This window comes from Aspergillus niger (genome assembly GCF_000002855.4).
Source record: "Aspergillus niger supercontig An03".
Classification (NCBI taxonomy): Eukaryota; Fungi; Ascomycota; class Eurotiomycetes; order Eurotiales; family Aspergillaceae; genus Aspergillus; species Aspergillus niger.
Genome location: NT_166520.1, coordinates 682,024 through 699,084, shown reverse-complemented (window position 1 = coordinate 699,084; position 17,061 = coordinate 682,024). Strand labels below are relative to the sequence as shown.

Sequence of the window (17,061 nt, the reverse complement as noted above, 5' to 3'; positions counted from 1 at the left end):
TAAATATAACTATACGAGTGATGAGGCCCGCAGGCCCTGTGGTGGTTGCGTAGATTTCGAAAGTTTGATTCGCGCGTGGGGAGTTGTTTTTTCTCGATGTGAATAGCTGCCGCGCTGTTGATGGAGACAGACCTCAAAGTCATCGAAGCTCCATCACTGCCTCAAGGCCCTTGGACGCTGCCCTTGCAATGTATTCCTTATATTTAAGACTTGTATCCATCAGGACGCCCAGAATCTTAACATGGTCTTTGGGTTCAACAGTTTGTCCCTTGATAGTGAAGGACTCCCGGTCCAATTTGTAAGCCTTAGGAGTGAAGTATATGATGGCTGTTTTCTCTGCTTCAAAAGTTGTCCCACTTCGTCTTTCCCAGTCAAGCGCCTCTTTAATGATTCCCTCAATACCTTCCCGGTTGCTCTGCGTACTTGGTCCGGTCACCCACGCGGTAAAGTCATCTACGAACGCTATCAGATCACATACAATGTCGGACCGTAGCACTGTCTTGTCACTATAGAGGTATACACGGCTAGCTATCCAGCAAGACTGCTAGTATTTCTTCAATATATAATTAACGATGCTAAAAAACAGCTAAGACGGAACAGCCTGAATGAAATTATAGTATTTTGCTGGAAATTTTAGGAATACTTCTTTTCAGTTATGGAATTACTATGTAAAGAATCCTATCTGTTCTGGTCTCTCTAAATAACTGCTGCAGTGGCTCGCCGCGGCCGAGGCTGATGAGTTTATATTGGATTATGAGGATGATGATGTCCCGCTGGCTGAGGACAGCCAGTCTTAGTAAGAGGGGTGATGTGATGGCGAACGGTGTTCAGAGACATGTGATTAGATTATATGATGTAGTTCTGTTTACTTTGTTTGTTTTGCTTTGTTTGTTTATCTTTATTATTTATATGTGTTCCCCCACACTTCCTCCTTTCCCTTCTCATGTTCGATATTCTAGTCTAGATGCACCAAATAAGACATATTTGATCGGCTCTCACAGTTCTAGCATAATCTTACTTAATCTTATTAGTACTTGTATATGCAGTCTCTCAGCTTCATTCCATCAATCCTGTTCATAGTATGTTGATGCCAGGCTGGTTAAGCTTATCAGAGTATCAGGATGCTCAGCGCCTAGCATCATCTCACTTAAATATATTACTTATATATGTAGCCTCTCAGCTTCATTCCATCAGCCCTGATTATGGTATATTGCTGTAAGATTATTTATGCTTCCCAGAGTTAGAGGATGATTGACTCCTAGCACTGCCTTACATATCTCCATTACTTGTACTTACAACTTCTCAGCTTCATTCCATCGGCCCTGATTGCGGTGTGTTAATGCCAGGCTATTCATGCTTGCGAGAGTCATAGGATGCTCGACCCCGTGCAATTGTCGGTTGTTTTCCAAAAGAGCCTTGTAGTGAATTTCTGCCTCGAAATACCTTCCATCACTAGCAAGACAATCTGCAATTTTTTGAATGAACCCAGAATAATCGTCTTGTTGTTTGACAAACTCATAATCTTCCACAAGTGCCAAAGCATGAGGAAGATACTCCCGCCATAGTCCTTGATTAGTATAGTGACTATTGGGAAATACTTTCTGCATTTGGTCTGACACCTTCCTTACCCATACACTAAACTGGCCAGTCTTTCGAAGCCAGTTTCGCGTGGAAATATGGACAAGAGTGTGCAGACTTATATCTGTATCCCGGCTGTTGGTAAATGAGTATGCATTCAAAAGGCCTAAAGCATCAACAGTCTGTTTCTTTGTTGCTTGAAGTGGGAGAAGAGACCGCGGAATGTTTCGTGGATTGATGCAAGCCATGAAAGACAAATAGTCTGCTGCCAATTGATTGTGGTTCTGAAGTTGTATAAATGAGATCAACCAAGTAGTTAGCACTGGATTTTGGATATCCTTGTAACGTCCTGGGTCATTAAAGTCCTCACTAAGAAGCTCCACTGCATTCTGTTCCTGCTCTTGGAGAAGTGCGAGGTATTCAGGCAATGTTATCCCATTTTCGATGATGTATGCAGATGCCTGGGTAATTGCCAGGGGAAGGAAGGCGAGTCGTTCTAGTAAAATACCTGCGGTGTGAAGATTTCGAGACAAATCTTCCTGGACCAGCAATTTCTGCATCATCTGGAAAGCAGTGCTCGTATCCTCATTCGGAATTGAAACGATACTGAATGGTGCTAGTTTCAAGGCAAGTTTTCGGTTCCGTGATGTGAAAAGGATATTGCCGTGTTCACTTTGAGGGAGAAAACCATCAAGAGCAGGGTCTGCCCCACTGTCCGCTAACCACATATCTGTATCGTCCGCATTGTCGAAGATCAAGAGCCACCTTCCTGCACGCTGACAGCTAAAGTATCCTTTAAGTTGTTCCTTTATCTCGGCTGGCTTTATATCACTGATTCCGACAGTCACCGCGATTTTCAAGAATGTTGCCTCAATCAACGCACGGCTAGTACACGGGATCCAGAAGACAGAGCGCTCCTTGTCTTTTTCGCGGATACGGTAAGCCACCTCTAAAGCTACTTGCGTCTTTCCGATTCCGCCTTAACCAGTAATTGCGACCCTTCTGTAACCATCTTGCATCATGATCTGGTCTTCCAGTTTCTTGATCTCATCTAGGCGGCCAACAAAATTTTTATTTCTGAGTAGAGGGACCACCCAATGCTGCTCCTTTCGTGTCTCCAGTGAGCGAGAGTATATGTGGGAGACAGGCATATCTGAAATGAGAAGCTTTGCATAGGCAGCAGCTGTCAATGCTGCATATCCTTGCCACTGCTTTTGCTTGTGGGAGTCACAATAGTCACATATACCCCGGACCACGAGGGTTGGAAGCTCATTCATGAGGCCTGCAGCTTCCATCTCAAAGCAAAGAATCGGATGCTGGTCGGCTAAACGATCTCGTGTTTCTGAGTCTTTCATCACCTGGTCTCCAGACGCTATCAAGCCGTAATGAATGTAGGGCGTTTTTCTTTCGGGTGGTTGCCGTTCCACTAGTTGGTTTCTATCACACTTTCCACAATCAGATTCCTTGTCGTCATGGTGGTAGGAAGAGCAGAAAAATAGGTCTAAATCTTGTACTGGACGGGAGAATCTTTCTTTGATGCCAGGGTTCCGTTTCAGGGCTTCGCTTATTACGAAGGAGAGAACATCATCGCCAGTTGTCATCTGTTTTGCTCGGATTTGGCTTATATGTGTTAGAAGAGCCTGCGGTGGCTGATTCAGCATCCCCGTAGGCTCAAATTGTCCACCCTGCACTGCCTTGCCATAATCGTATTGTATCACCCCACCATGCCTTCCACCTGGTGTACTGACAACAACATCACCCAATCGAATATCGTGGTTTTTGCTCGGGACCCCGCCCCCAATTCCCACCATCAGTCCAAATTGAAGCCGAGGAAAGGTCAAACGCATACGCGACACGACAGTCGCCGCCGAGACAGTCCCGTAGATACCGTTCGGTAAGTAGGCAATAACAATATGATGGCCGTTGAGCTCGCCAAAGTCGTAGGCGTTCGGATCACTCGCTCTTTCGGGTAGAATGTGGGTCTTGTCCAGCATGGCCCGGGCTGCTGCCGCCTCGAGAGGCAAAGCACAGATCCATGCGATCGTATAATCATCAAGAGTGTGGGCCATTCTGTCAATAACAATGAATCGCCAGACTTAAGAGTACTTGACTATGGAAATCGAGTCTGGCAATCAGCTACGGATGGAAACAGTTTAAGGAGTGTGCACCAACACGGATCAGTGTCTTGGAAGAAGGAAGGGTAATTAGCGACGTGTCCTGCAAAGCTGACTCGGCCACCGCGATTAGCCAGGTCTCCACCACCAATCATTTATCTCAAAACACATTGAACGGATGAGTCATTAACAAGTTGTTTGAGCTAACTAGTTATCTAATTAACGTATTCAACGGTTGAACGGCCCATCTGGTGATACTATACGGAGTATAGAAATGCGTAATCCAATTTTGCAAGGCACTGTACAAAGCAACAGCACCGATTCTGACGCTGAACAGGTATTAACCTATTGTCAGTCAAACAATCAAGCAAGGCCTTTTGGGTTAAATCAGAGACAAATTCTCTGCTAATATGATATTCCTAGCACTAGTAAAGACAACCAGGAATTGTCTAGTCTAAGTCAAAAACAGAGAATATCCAGGCTTGCAAAATGCTTCCACAGAAGGACGAAACAACGAACGCCACAATAATCAATTAACCGATAGACTTACACCACTGTACCTGCAGCGCGCAATGTATCCATTTAGTCGAAGAGCTTTGTCATGAACTGATGAGCCAGCTCAACACCCGCACTGTTTGACATATTAGCAACGACAGCCCCAGAGCATGTCAGGGTATAAGAACATACAAAGTTGCAGCATTGGCAGGAACAGCTCTTGCCAAAGCAGGACCAAATCCGGGAAAGAAAGCCTTAAAGCCACCGTTGGCGTAAACGGTGCGAATCGTGCCGCCGATCGTGGGACGACCAGGCGCGCTCTGCAACCGGGACTTGATGGTATCAACGGGGAAGACAGGAATCCACATGGCAATACCAGCAGCACCACCGGCAGCCAGGACGGCTGGCATGGATAGCTCGCCAGTGACATTGCCTTGCGCATCCTTGGGAGTCAAAGTGCGCTTGATATACTCGTAGGCGGCGAAGTACGCAGCAGAGCCAGGGCCGTCACGAGCGAGGGTCATTGCACTGCCACGGAACACACTGCGAATACCACCCTCCTGGTATAGCTGCCGAACCACATCCAAACCGCCAGAGTACTTGGGCTTCTGGCCCGGGGGCGGGGGGTTCTGACCCTGGATCTGAAGGAGCACTTTGACGCGCTCGAAGGGTGCCGTGATCAAGGTCATGGGAATGGCAGAGAAGAAACCAGCAGCTGAAATCTGGCCAATGGTGTATTGAGGGGTGTTGCTCTCCACGCGAACTTCAGACATTTTGCCGACGAGGGTTTTACCGACATCATAACCCTATCAGCTGTGAGCCATGTGCGCCAAGGGAGTTACATTTCGCAAATTTGTAGACATACCCAGAAACTGACAGCGACTGGAGTACACGCGCGTTGTTAGTATTGCGAAGGTCAAAAAGAGGAGAGAAGCTTACACATTGGCGTGACTCCCACCAGGGGAGCAGAGACACCTGCGTATAGTCCCTTTTCCGATCAGCAACTGCGCCAACGCTAACTATAAAGATAACCTACTCGAGCGAGACCCTCCCGGGCCACAGTCCTCTTCACGACATCGATGGCACCAGAGTAAACGCCCTTCTCTGCAGTCTGCAGGCGCACCTTCACCAGATCGAAAGGATGTCCGACAACAACGGCGCACACACCACCGGCAGCCCCAGCAGCGAGCGAGCGAATCTGAGCAATAGTCTGATTGATGGGCTTAGGCTCCGGAGCTCTGATTTCCTCTGGAATTGATTCAGCGGCGGAGGGAGAAGCGGTCATGGTGGCGCGGATGAAGTGCAAGGAGCGGAGAAAAGGAGCGGGGAGAATAAGCGGGGAGAGTGGAGTAGAAGTCGTGTTCTCTTGGACGCTTTGACAGAATATGCAAGAAGCGGCGACTTTGAGAAGTGAAGGTAAGGTAGTTACGGAGAGGATAGGTAAAAGAAATACGTATCCGGATTGAAGGCAGAAGGGGAAGAAAAGGAAGAAAGCTGGCTCTCTTTGCGACGGTCACGCTCCATCCGGCCGGCCAGCAAGGCAATGAGTACCCCGGACCTCGGCTCGGCGCGGATTAAGCAGTTAATCCGTTTCAGGCATTCCAGCTTGATAGATAGGGTACCTTAAGTTTGGCCGGGCACGCAGAGATAAGTGCGGCAGTGTCAGATCGGAGCTGGAAAAACTGATCGGATATTCAGAGAAATCCTTGATTCAGGATGAAGCTTATGCACGTGATAATTTTGAAGCTGATACTGAGCCCAAACATGTGACTATTCCTGATACTACACCAACTCTGCACGTTGATACAAATTATTACCACAAGAAGAAAAATTCTTCCCATAAAAAAGAAAATAAAAATAAAAAGATAAATGTAAAAAAGGAAAATAGGAAAAAAAAAAAAAAATGGGGGGGGGAAAACAAAAGGTAGGCCCTCAGGGCATTGGGGATGGTCGCTGAGGATGGTGAAGATGCTAAGTAGAAGGATCCCTACACGTCCCGTTAAAGTCAACGACGGAGGGCACGCATATTAAAGAGGAACAAACATGTAGGAAGCAAGGCATGGACGAAGACTAGGGGTGCTGATGAATCGCACACAACTGGTCAGCCAATTGTGGCACTTGTTTGTATTTCTACATTATCTAAATTAGGCTTTGCTTTGCTTTCGTTGTGTATCCAGTTGTGTTTAGCTGCGGCGACGACCTTCCTGCCTCGCAGCGTGCATTATGCGTAGGCTTCAAGTGTTTTGAATGGCTCTCAGAGCCATATTCTTTTGCTTCAGACTGTAGAGCACCTACATAGCTGGCATCTCACCTAGCTGGATCAAGTAATAGGATAAGTTTTGAATTTATTGCAGTTGAACTGAGCCTAGGATGGCTCCTCTACGCCATTTAGTATCATAAATACATAGATAGATGATTAATTAACGAACCTCGATATAGAAACATAAGATCTTATCAAGATATTCAGATATGAACTAGCATTTGCTGGAGGGGCACTACTACTAGTAGTACTACTATGAGTAGACGGAGACACTTCCTTCTGATTGGCAGGGTTCATTCACTGGGTCTGAAAGTCGAGCTTACTGTGAAAGCCCAGAAACTCATACTACTAGTAGTTGAATCTACACTGTCAAGATTTCGGCCACTTTAGTATATATCTTGGCAGCGGCTGTTCATATACATCTAGTAGTATTAGGTTTCTTTCACTTGATTCTTTCCTATTCCTCTGTTCTTGCTCATTAACGCCTCTTAACATCTCAGCTCCTTTCCACCAGCCCCTCGACTTTTCCTGCTAACCTCTCAATAGATTTCAATGCCTGACAGATCTCCAGCTGATGCCGTCTCTCAGGAGTGGATCGGGTCACGTGAGCATACACGGAAGGAAAAGAACGGACCCGATCGGGGTCAGTCAGGTGACTCAGCGGAAAAAGGCACCAACTCCGGGCATTCATTTTGAGTCACCGGGACTATCTAATAACTAATGTGAGATAATAAATGAATCTGTCCAGTCCTTTCGTGAAGAAATCATTAGAGATTCCGGGTCTAAGAATCAATCTACCGGCTGATTGGGACTGGCGAAGCCCTTTCCAGCACGAACAGGACGCAGAGCTAGTCGGGATCACAATGCGCGATTCCCCGATCTAATTGGGAGCCGTGGGCTTGATCGTGTACAATTTCAACCATGAGCAAGCGTCCTCATCAAGGGTCCCCGCCCCGCCCTGCCTCCCAGTCTCCCGATCTGGTGGATCACACCCCCCAGGGCCTCTCGCCTGGGGACCCAGAGCAACAGCAACATGCATCCGGGCCCAGCAAAAAGCCCCGAAACTTTATAGCCACAGTGGTTGGTGCTTCCCGTTGTCAGTAATGTGAGACATAGTAGTAGTAACCACTCCGTTAGGCATGTGAGAATTGCAGGCTTAAAAAGACGCGATGTGATGAGTCGCGACCGAAGTGCGGCTTGTGTAAGTCGCTGAACCTCGATTGCGTCTACAATGAGCGCAAGACCTCCAAGTAAGGCCGATTCACATTCACCAGTCCTTCCTGTTCCATTTTGCTAATGCTTAGCGTAGACGGGACCATTCCCTCAGCTTGATAATGAGCACATTACATCGACTGGAAACTAAGCTGGAGAATGTTCCCATGACCATTTCCAAGGAAATCCACTCCCTTCGGGGTCAGATGCCCCGTAGTTTGGATGGCACGGAGACAATGAGCTCGCTCGCGCATCACTCTCGCAGCACGAGCAGCTTGGGTAAGTTGGAACGCTTGGGCTCTCAGACTCTCACGCCTGAAGCAATGCGACTGAACGAAGTGGAGAATGACGACCAACACCTGCATCCCAATCCGACGGAGGCAAACGGGCTAGTCTCGATTTCATTCAGCCAGCATGGTGTGATATCCTGGTTAGGTGCTCAGAAGATCCTCCCACAACGGTTACTCGAAGCTCACGAGAAACTGGGCAAGAACTATGTGATTGACATGGAAATGAAGCGCCCTCAATTGCCCATGTACATCTGTCCTTTCCCAGCGCAGGCCGGGGACAACTGGTTGAACGCACTTCCATTGGCTATGGTTAAGGGCCTTTCGGATGCTTTCTTCACCACTTTCAACCTGTTTACACCCATAATCGACAAGAACTATTACTATGCCTTCACCCTGGGTGCGGCGATTGAGAGCAACTTTGGCTACAATATCGAGAGCTGTGTGGTTCTCAATATCATGGCGCTAGGCTGCATCGCTGTCCACGCCTACCAGGAAGGGGATTTCCCATTACTAGGGACGCGCAGTGGTCGTTTCGAGCCTCCTGATTGGATGGGGGTGGTCTACGAGGAGCCCCCAGGATTGCGCTTCTTCAACACTGCTCGCCAGCGCATTGGGTTTCTAATGTGTGACAACAACCTCCAAAGCTGCCAGTTTTACCTCTTGTCATTGTAAGGCCTTCCGCCTGACTGAATTGATAGAATGCTGACTATGTGAAGCATCTACTACAGTCAAATCCTTCGGCCCATGGATTCGTGGGCCATGATCCATCGAGCGGCCACTTGCTGTCTGTCCATGCTCACCAAGTAAGCCATCCATGGCACTTAACTGAAGTTCTGGTCCTTGCGAAACTAACACTAGTCAGTCATGATGTCCATTTCGATGAATGGGAAGGCGATATGAAATCTCGTGTCTATTGGAACTGCCTTATGAACGAAACCATTCTCGTCCAAGAATTACACGTCCCGCCCAGCGGTCTCTCCCGACTCGAAGAATACGTTCCAATCCCCAAATTCATCACCTTCGAAACCGTGGGCTTCCCGGCTTCCCGCTCACTCTCATTAGAAGAGATAGACGATTCGTTCTTCCAATACCATTTCCTCGCGCAGGTCGCCCATCGAATCATCCTAACCCGCATCCGACACTCGCTCTACTTCCACTGTGAGTTACACCTACTCCCATCATCTCTCGCCTGCCAGATCCATCAGACTAACCCTCCATCCCTACCAGCCGACTCCGGCACATTTCCCCACCCAGCCGTTAACGCCGAACTCCGTCACCAACTAGAACAATGGCGCATCAACCTCCCCGCCGCCCTCCAGTTTCCCGACCACACAAACTCTGCCCTGACCACAAACCCAAGCACCCCAATACCTCCATCTCCAGCCTCCCAGCAACACCTTCCCTTCACCCCCTCCCCCCGCCACGCCCTATCTCCCGCGATCGCCGTCTCAGAAGCCATGCTTCGTGGCCGGTACATGATCGCCAACTTCCACATCGGCCGCCCATACCTTTACAAGGCGCTCCACACGCCCGGCTCCCTAACGGACAAAGATCTCGAGCAGATCCATAGTGGTTTGCTCAATGCAATGAATTGGCCTGTCGTGGGCGGTATTTTCCAGCGCATGAAAAGTTGTATCCCGATTAAATTTGCTTTTTGTTCTCAGTAAGCTAACCCCCCGCCCTCCTATAAGATGTTGTTACGTGCTCACTTGGTTTACATAGATTCTTCGGCCAAATACTCCTCTTCTACTGTATATCTCACTCCTCGGACAGACGGTTACACGAGACTTTGCCTGCGGGATGGGAGCAATGGAATCAGGAGATGATGCAATTCTTAGAGGACTGTGCGCAGGCCAGTCCGGCGGTGGCGAAGGATTTGGAGTTGTTGCGGTTACTCTAATTGTAATAAGTATGTGTGTGGATGGTCTTCATGTATGTATGTATGTGTGGATGAATGAATTCAGCAAACAACATTCGAGTCAATATGCCATGATATATGATTTATTACCTATAAGTGCCCCCTCTTGATGGATATGGTGGGAATATAGAGTAGAGGAGAGGAAAGTGACTAATTAAGTAATGACACAAAGGCTGCAATGGTGTAGAATACCCCTTGTGGTATTCACCAGAAATGTATCTAAGAATTCGTCGACTGGGGTGTCCATAAGGAACGATTCCAGCTCACCTGGGGTTGCATTCTTCTTTAGTGGGCACCTGACCTCTACGCTGCCTGGCCCGTCGCTGATGATTACAGGCGTGTCCAAAAAGACCTTCTCTGCGTTTGCGACAAGAGGGTTGATGTATCCAGTCTCAGATTAAATCTGGTCTGCAGCGGCGGCGGCGGCGGCGGCGGCGAGAGAGTTTTTGGAGCCTACATCAGCGACGATAGGAAAGATGATACCGGGGCGTATGTCGGCTGTGTCATCGAAAGACCCTTTCCGATGGCCCAGAATATAGACTCTGCTGGCACCATTGGTAGCGAGGGCATTGTCTTACTCAAATCTGTGATAGTGATATCATCATCAGCTTGTTTCCGGAGAGTATAAGAGTGACCACGCGTCACATACCTGAGCTTCCACCGGTGACGACGGCAACCATGCCGCACACACACAGGATAGATCTCTGATATTGTAGAACATATTGATGAAGTACTTAGCCCGAAGCACTTTGTAGTAATGTGGAAGAACAATCAGGACTTGAAAACACGATCCCAATTATAGACCTACAGGTTAGTGATACGCCCATTGACACATTCAGGCAGGTTAGTCGGTATTTCTATCATAATTGAAAATATCACAAATGACCGACAACTCCCAGCTTGCTATTCATGTACGTTGAAAGACTCGGTAGGACTGGTAGTACCGCAGCGATCGCCTGTATATGAAAAAAAAAAACAAGAATCAACAACCGCTTCAAACAGAACACCTTGACTGCTTTCCCCTTGTATTCTGCATCATCATCATCATCATCATCATCATCATCACCATCTTCTTCTTCTCCTTAATAGTAAACACCCCAGACAGAGGTGCAACGTGCCTACCAAATCGGGTAGTGCCCTCTCCTTTTCTTCTATCTATTTAGAAAGCATCCTTAGTAGTAAAAGAAAAGAATGAACAACTATCTGCCTTGCCTTCATCTTCTTCTTCTGTGTTCGCTTAGACTTAGATCCGCTTGCTCCAGCACGGAGCACAGAGGTGTCCGTTGCAGTATGTGGATGTGGGTATGTAATCCCAGTAAATTACTAGTAGTCTATGTCACGTGACCAGAAAACTCCGTAATCCCAACCGCTCCTTCCGAGCGCGCCTCGATAGCAAGAATCAAGCGTTTATTACGACTTCAATATCGACCTAAAACGTCATCTCAACAGGTTATGAGCCCGGCTCCAACATCATACCTAAACCCTATACCAGCAAGCTGTCGGTTCGATGACACGCCTGATCAACCTACAAAAATTATAACATGAGGCTACCAGCAAAGACCCGACAGCCAATCAAAGCGCGCAAAAGCTATAAATCAACGAGAACACGCAACCGCGATACCTCCTAGAAACTGAATCATTGCATTCACTATAACCGCAGCAGGTCTGAGGGGGCCGTGTTGAGACATTTGAGTCACCTCTGCTGCTTGGTGGCCATCGATATATCGTTTTGGTCTACTTGGCAGAAATCTGTTTTGACAGAATCCCTAGTGAATGAGTTGAAACAGGGAGAAGGCGGTGTTAAAGGCGGTGAAAGTAGTGGTGTTAGCACTTACGTTCTGACGGAGTACTAACTAGTACTTTCTCCGCACTTAGTTCTCGGATAACACCAATCACAACTTTCCTCCATCAATTTTATCCTGAGAGTAGTTCACGGTTCTACGAAGCTGTCATCATGTCTCCATCAAAGAAGTGCAAGCGAACTTCCCCCCCTGCTCCTCTCAGACGGTCGGCACGTCTTAATCTCCAGGATGCTACCTCCAGGAGCACCATGCCGCCTCCCCCTCCCCCGCAGAGAGGTTTATCTATTCTTTCAACAGACACGGAGGCATCAGAAACCATGCTGAAGCTGCTCCGCGATGCTAATGAAATAATCTCACAATATGCTGCCCAGGGTCGACAAAATGAAGACAAGCTCAAACCAGCTTTACAAGCTTTCCTCGAATGGCTCCCAGATGATGGGAAAGTATCCATTGCTAAAGATATCTTAGTTGCTACTACAGATGACCTTTTACATCAAGTGTTTTTCAATCTCTTCACTACCCTTGCCGTGCCAATGAAAACACGGTCACATGCAGGCTCCGTGAAATGTTCCCCGCACCCTCACAGATTAGATGCTGAAGAAGCTGTGGCCTCTACCTTTGACGACCCGCTTGAGCGCGAAAAGAAGTTCCGCGATATGTGTTTAAGGAGAGATAACTATTGTTGCGTGGTTAGCGGGGACATGGATGTAGACAAGTTTTGTGAAAGAGGAAGTCCCGAAGGCGTTATTTCGAGAGACTTGGAGGTAGCACATATTGTGCCTTTCTCTTATGTGAATTGGAATACGTCGACACCACTACCCCAGGATTCCACTATCTGGGAGGCACTGATGCGTTGTTTCCCAGGTATCCGCCAAATTGGACTTTCAGCTGAAACAATAAATCACGTATTCAATGGTCTCACGATGGAAGCACCTCTACACTCCTCATTCGGCTCATTTAGGCTTGCATTCAAGAGAACAGACATCCTGCATACATACCAGTGCATGACATATAGCGATTTTCCTACCCGCAACCATATGTATCTGCCTGAAAATAACATCATAAAATTCAAGCAAGCACTGGGCGCAGAGGATCTCCCACTACCAAATCCTGTGTTAATTGATTGCCACTATCGCTTGGCAGAGATTCTGAATGCATCAGGTATGGGTGAAAGAATTGACGAGCACTGGCGACGCTGGGAAGATATAAAGGGGAGTACTGCTGGACACATGCTAAGTCCAGATGGAGATACTGATCTGGGCTGTTTACTAGAAACCGCACTTTGGCACTGTGTCAGAAGTTAGTAGATTATATCTCTTCAAGCTCACCCCGCCGCAGTTCTGTCAGAATAGAAACCATGAAATTGATAGCAGCTTGCATATCCCGGTGTTAAGGCAGTAACTAGCTAGTAGAGTACTCGGCCAATGAGTGCCCTCGAATTACGTGAAAGTAATTCGGATTGCTCATCGGCATCATGTACCCGAGTCAGTGACTGCTGCCTCAGGCCAGCGGCAAATACGGGATCGGAAAAGTGACCGGGAGACCGGCGGGCAGTCACGTGGGGAACACCCTTCCCACCTGCCGAGCTGCTTAGCCGCAGAGCATCCCAAGTCCGTCCCAAGTAAGTCCGGGGGCTCGGATCGAGCGACGGCAGTCTGCGTGCACCACTCAGCTTCGTCCCAGCGCCTCCCAAGTCCCCGCTGCCCTAGTTGATCTCCCCTAGTATTGGTTACTCACGGTCCACCTTTGGTCATCTCTGTTACTCTGTTAGTCGGTTCGCCCCCCCTGCATGGCTGACACCGCGGTTTTCCAGCCCTCTCAGTGTGCTTCCTGTTCGTCCCCACGCTCTGTCCACGCTGTTCCCCCCCGAACTCTCCACGATCCAGCCGACTATGAATGCCGTTGTGGTTCCCCGATGTCTGTCTCGCGGTGGCCTTCGGGCCACTACCCCAGCTCAATGCATGGTATTTATATCGCCATTTCCCCTTCACTTTCATCATGAAGATTCCTCTTCCAGATCAGCTTCACTTATCTCTATCTTCTTCTCTCTCACCTTTGGGTGATGTTCTAATCTGTCTCTTTCTTGTGATTATACCCGATCCCCACTCCGTATCTATTGACTTCCCCACCCCACCACTACCCCGAAGCTTGACCCGCTCTCTCGCGTGCACACTGCCCACATGGCTCCTTCACAACAAGAGAAGTATGACATTGTCATCGTGGGCGCTGGCCCCGTTGGCATTGTCCTGTCGCTCTGCATGTCCCGCTGGGGCTACAAGGTGAAGCACATTGACAACCGTCCGGTGCCGACCGCCACCGGTCGCGCCGATGGTATCCAGCCTCGTTCGACGGAGATCCTTCGCAATCTGGGCTTGAAGCGCCAAATAATGGCCTTCAAGCCCGCTAAGGTGTACGACGTTGCTTTCTGGGACCCTCTCCCGGGCGGACAAGGTATCCACCGCACTGGCAGCTGGCCCAGCTGCCCCCGCTTTATCGATACAAGATACCCCTTCACCACCCTGGTTCACCAGGGTAAGATCGAGCGCGTGTTCCTGGATGAGATCCAGAAGGCCGGTACCACAGTCGAGAGACCGTGGACCATCGTCGGTTTCAAGAATGATGGCTTGGACGAGACCTACCCCGTCGAAGTGCAGCTTAAGAGCATTGACACCAACGTAATCGAGACTGTTCGCACAAAGTATCTCTTCAGCGGTGAAGGTGCTCGGAGTTTCATCAGACAGCAGCTTGGCATCCAGATCCAGTACAAGGATCCCATCTCCTATGTCTGGGGTGTTATGGATGGTGTCGTGAGGACCAACTTCCCCGACATCGAGGTAAGCAAATTCAGAACTCGGTCACGATGCGAACGGTCGCTAATCTTCTGCCAACAGACCAAGTGCACTATCCACTCCGATGCCGGTTCTATCATGGTTATTCCCCGTGAGGACAACATGGTCCGTCTGTATGTCCAGATCGCTTCGTCGGACGACCCCGACTTCGACCCCAGGAAGACAGCAACCGCAGAGGATGTCCAGGCCACTGCTCGGAAGATCCTTCAGCCGTACTGGGTGGAATGGGATCGTGTTGAATGGTACTCCGTGTACCCGATCGGCCAAGGTATCTCTGAGAAGTATACTCTCGATGAGCGTGTTTTCATGGGTGGTGATGCTTGCCACACTCACAGCGTAAGTGTGCCTATTTCTCAAGGTATTCTGCCTGCCGAAAAAAATGCGTTGCTAACAGACACTGTAGCCCAAGGCTGGTCAGGGAATGAACACTGCTTTCCACGATGCTCTGAACATGGCCTGGAAGCTCCACGCCGTTGAGTCTGGTCTGGCTAAACGTTCCATCCTCAGCACCTACGAGACCGAGCGCAAGGATATCGCCGAGACTCTGCTGAGCTTCGACAACAAGTACGCCGCCTTGTTTTCCAAGCGTCGCCCTACTGCCGGTGAGGTCGGCGAGGCCAGCCACACCACTGCTGCGGCTGGCGGAGAGGAAGACGAGTTCGTCAAGACCTTCAAGTCCTCTTGTGAATTCACCAGTGGCTACGGTGTTGCCTACAAGCCTAATGTGTTCACCTGGGACGCTACCCACCCCGCTCAGTCCCCGCTGTTCGACGTCCCCGGTGTCCGCCTGACCCCTGGTCGCGCTTTCACGCCTACCACCGTCACCCGGTTAGCGGACTCCAACCACGTCCACCTGGAACAGGAGATTCCTGCCAACGGTGCGTTCCGTATCTTCATCTTCGCCGGTAAGCAGGACAAGACCAGCAAGGCGATCACTGATCTTGCTGCCAACCTCGAGAAGGAGCGCTCGTTCCTCTCCGTGTACCGCCGCGCCGACATTGCCGACGTGTCGTTCTTCGAAAACCACCTGCCTCACTCCAAGCTATTCTCTATCTGCCTAGTCTACGCAGGCGAGAAGAACCAGATTGATGTGGACTCTATTCCCAAGATCCTCCGCGACTACCACCACCACCTCTATGCCGACAACATCCCCGACGTGCGCGTTCCCCAGGCCACGTACGCCGCTCACGAGAAGCTGGGCTTCGACGTGGAGAAGGGTGGTGTTGTTGTTACTCGCCCTGACAGCCACGTTGCCTGTACCGTTCAGCTGTCCGAGGGCAGCGGCACTGTGGACGCCCTCAATGCCTTCTTCGGCTCGTTTGCAACGAAGCCTTTAGGCCAGGACTCCCAGCAAAGCCGTCTGTAAATGAACATATTGCAACTCACAAGTTTTGTACTTTAAAGATCTTTTCCCCATGGATATTAGGGTGAATTCTGTACATAGTCTTTTCTACATTTTGGTTTCTAGCTTCGTTCAGCCTGACTGATTATGAACCGGCATGGTTGGAGTTGTTCTGTCTTTGAGGAAATTCAATTCAAATCTTGATATGTTGAAGGCCTCCAGCTACTGTAGCAATCATAAACCGAGGATCGTGCTACTATCTTCTACAAGAACTGACTACTATCCCGGCTGATTCCTGGTACCCAAATCACTAGTAGTAATTTCGGTATACCTACTTTATCCACAACAGTCAATGGTCGACAGCCGGCAAGCCGAATCAAACCTCCACACCGGCTTCCTAAGCTGGTAATCCGGCCCGCGGGAAGGTTGGACGGAAGCTGTGCCAGTCCGAACATTCCTGTGGTTGTTTGTTAACGTGGACTTCTTAACCGATGTCCTTCGATGTCTGTAATAAGTTCCTTCCAGTCCATCTCCCCAACAGATCTCAGTAACCACCTCATCAGGGAGCCAGAATAGCCAACAATTAGAGACTATAATCCGGTTGAAGTTTGAAAAGAGCAAAACGTTCAGAAGATATGTATACATTCATGGGGGTTTCATTTCTTGGAATAGATGCTATCCTCCATGAGTCAATGCCGCGTGAGGGAGAATACTACAGCTGTTTGCAAATATAGAGCAAATGTTCATGATCTCCAAGTTTCTCTGAAGGTTTCTGGCTAAACTACATCAAGTAAGGTCTTTGGCATCTTTCATGGGTGGGTACGGAAAGTTACAAAGGAAACATAAAGAAAGCACGTGATATAGCATTGGAGAACTGTTTTGATATTGCTCAGATCCGTGGGGAAAGCCCGGACTTTTTTGTTAAACAGGGAGTGGCAATCGGTGCGGCTCGCAGGTTCGTTGGCCATACTAAGCTTTGGCTCAAGTGGAGGGCCCAAGGCAATACTTAATGTACATAATAGTTCGGCACAGTCACTGTGGTCATATTCGTTGCATTCAGGGCACGATTGTGCGTCACGTAAAGTAGGACCTAGACTACGAAACCAAATTTAGTAGTAGTAGTAGTAGTAGTAGTAGTAGTAGTAGTAGTAGTAGTAGTAGTAGTAGTAGTAGTAGTAGTAGTAGTAGTAGTAGTAGTAGT

The 17,061-nt window shown here is 48.8% G+C and overlaps 6 protein-coding genes across 6 annotated transcripts; 3 read left to right on the top strand and 3 right to left on the bottom strand.

Moving 5' to 3' along the window:
• Positions 1-139: 139 nt before the first annotated feature.
• On the bottom strand, positions 140-3,647 carry An03g03370 (uncharacterized protein; the record flags this gene model as incomplete). The annotated part of the gene is made up of 3 exons (XM_059747012.1): positions 140-506; positions 1,297-2,533; positions 2,564-3,647. 3 exons carry the CDS (start codon positions 3,645-3,647, stop codon positions 140-142), a joined length of 2,688 nt encoding a protein of 895 aa, XP_059605189.1.
• Positions 3,648-4,274: 627 nt separating this feature from the next.
• Positions 4,275-5,472, bottom strand: An03g03360 (uncharacterized protein; the record flags this gene model as incomplete). The annotated part of the gene is made up of 5 exons (XM_001390182.3): positions 4,275-4,323; positions 4,380-4,993; positions 5,053-5,069; positions 5,127-5,175; positions 5,224-5,472. The coding sequence occupies 5 exons, from the start codon at positions 5,470-5,472 to the stop codon at positions 4,275-4,277; spliced, it is 978 nt and encodes a 325-aa protein (XP_001390219.1).
• Positions 5,473-7,368: 1,896 nt separating this feature from the next.
• On the top strand, positions 7,369-11,412 carry An03g03350 (uncharacterized protein; the record flags this gene model as incomplete). Its single annotated transcript, XM_059747011.1, has 12 exons — positions 7,369-7,527; positions 7,585-7,697; positions 7,757-8,617; positions 8,678-8,752; positions 8,812-9,612; positions 9,672-9,793; positions 9,860-9,881; positions 10,204-10,356; positions 10,623-10,710; positions 10,767-10,778; positions 11,130-11,169; positions 11,216-11,412. The coding sequence occupies 12 exons, from the start codon at positions 7,369-7,371 to the stop codon at positions 11,410-11,412; spliced, it is 2,643 nt and encodes an 880-aa protein (XP_059605188.1).
• Positions 11,413-11,821: 409 nt separating this feature from the next.
• An03g03340 (uncharacterized protein) lies at positions 11,822-12,973 on the top strand (the record flags this gene model as incomplete). Its single annotated transcript, XM_001390180.3, has 1 exon — positions 11,822-12,973. The coding sequence occupies one exon, from the start codon at positions 11,822-11,824 to the stop codon at positions 12,971-12,973; it is 1,152 nt and encodes a 383-aa protein (XP_001390217.3).
• Positions 12,974-13,849: 876 nt separating this feature from the next.
• On the top strand, positions 13,850-15,884 carry An03g03330 (uncharacterized protein; the record flags this gene model as incomplete). Its single annotated transcript, XM_001390179.1, has 3 exons — positions 13,850-14,503; positions 14,561-14,854; positions 14,922-15,884. 3 exons carry the CDS (start codon positions 13,850-13,852, stop codon positions 15,882-15,884), a joined length of 1,911 nt encoding a protein of 636 aa, XP_001390216.1.
• Positions 15,885-16,950: 1,066 nt separating this feature from the next.
• On the bottom strand, positions 16,951-17,061 carry An03g03320 (hypothetical protein [truncated ORF]; the record flags this gene model as incomplete). Its single annotated transcript, XM_059747010.1, has 1 exon — positions 16,951-17,061. A coding segment is annotated over one exon (111 nt), but the record flags the coding sequence as incomplete, so codon positions are not given.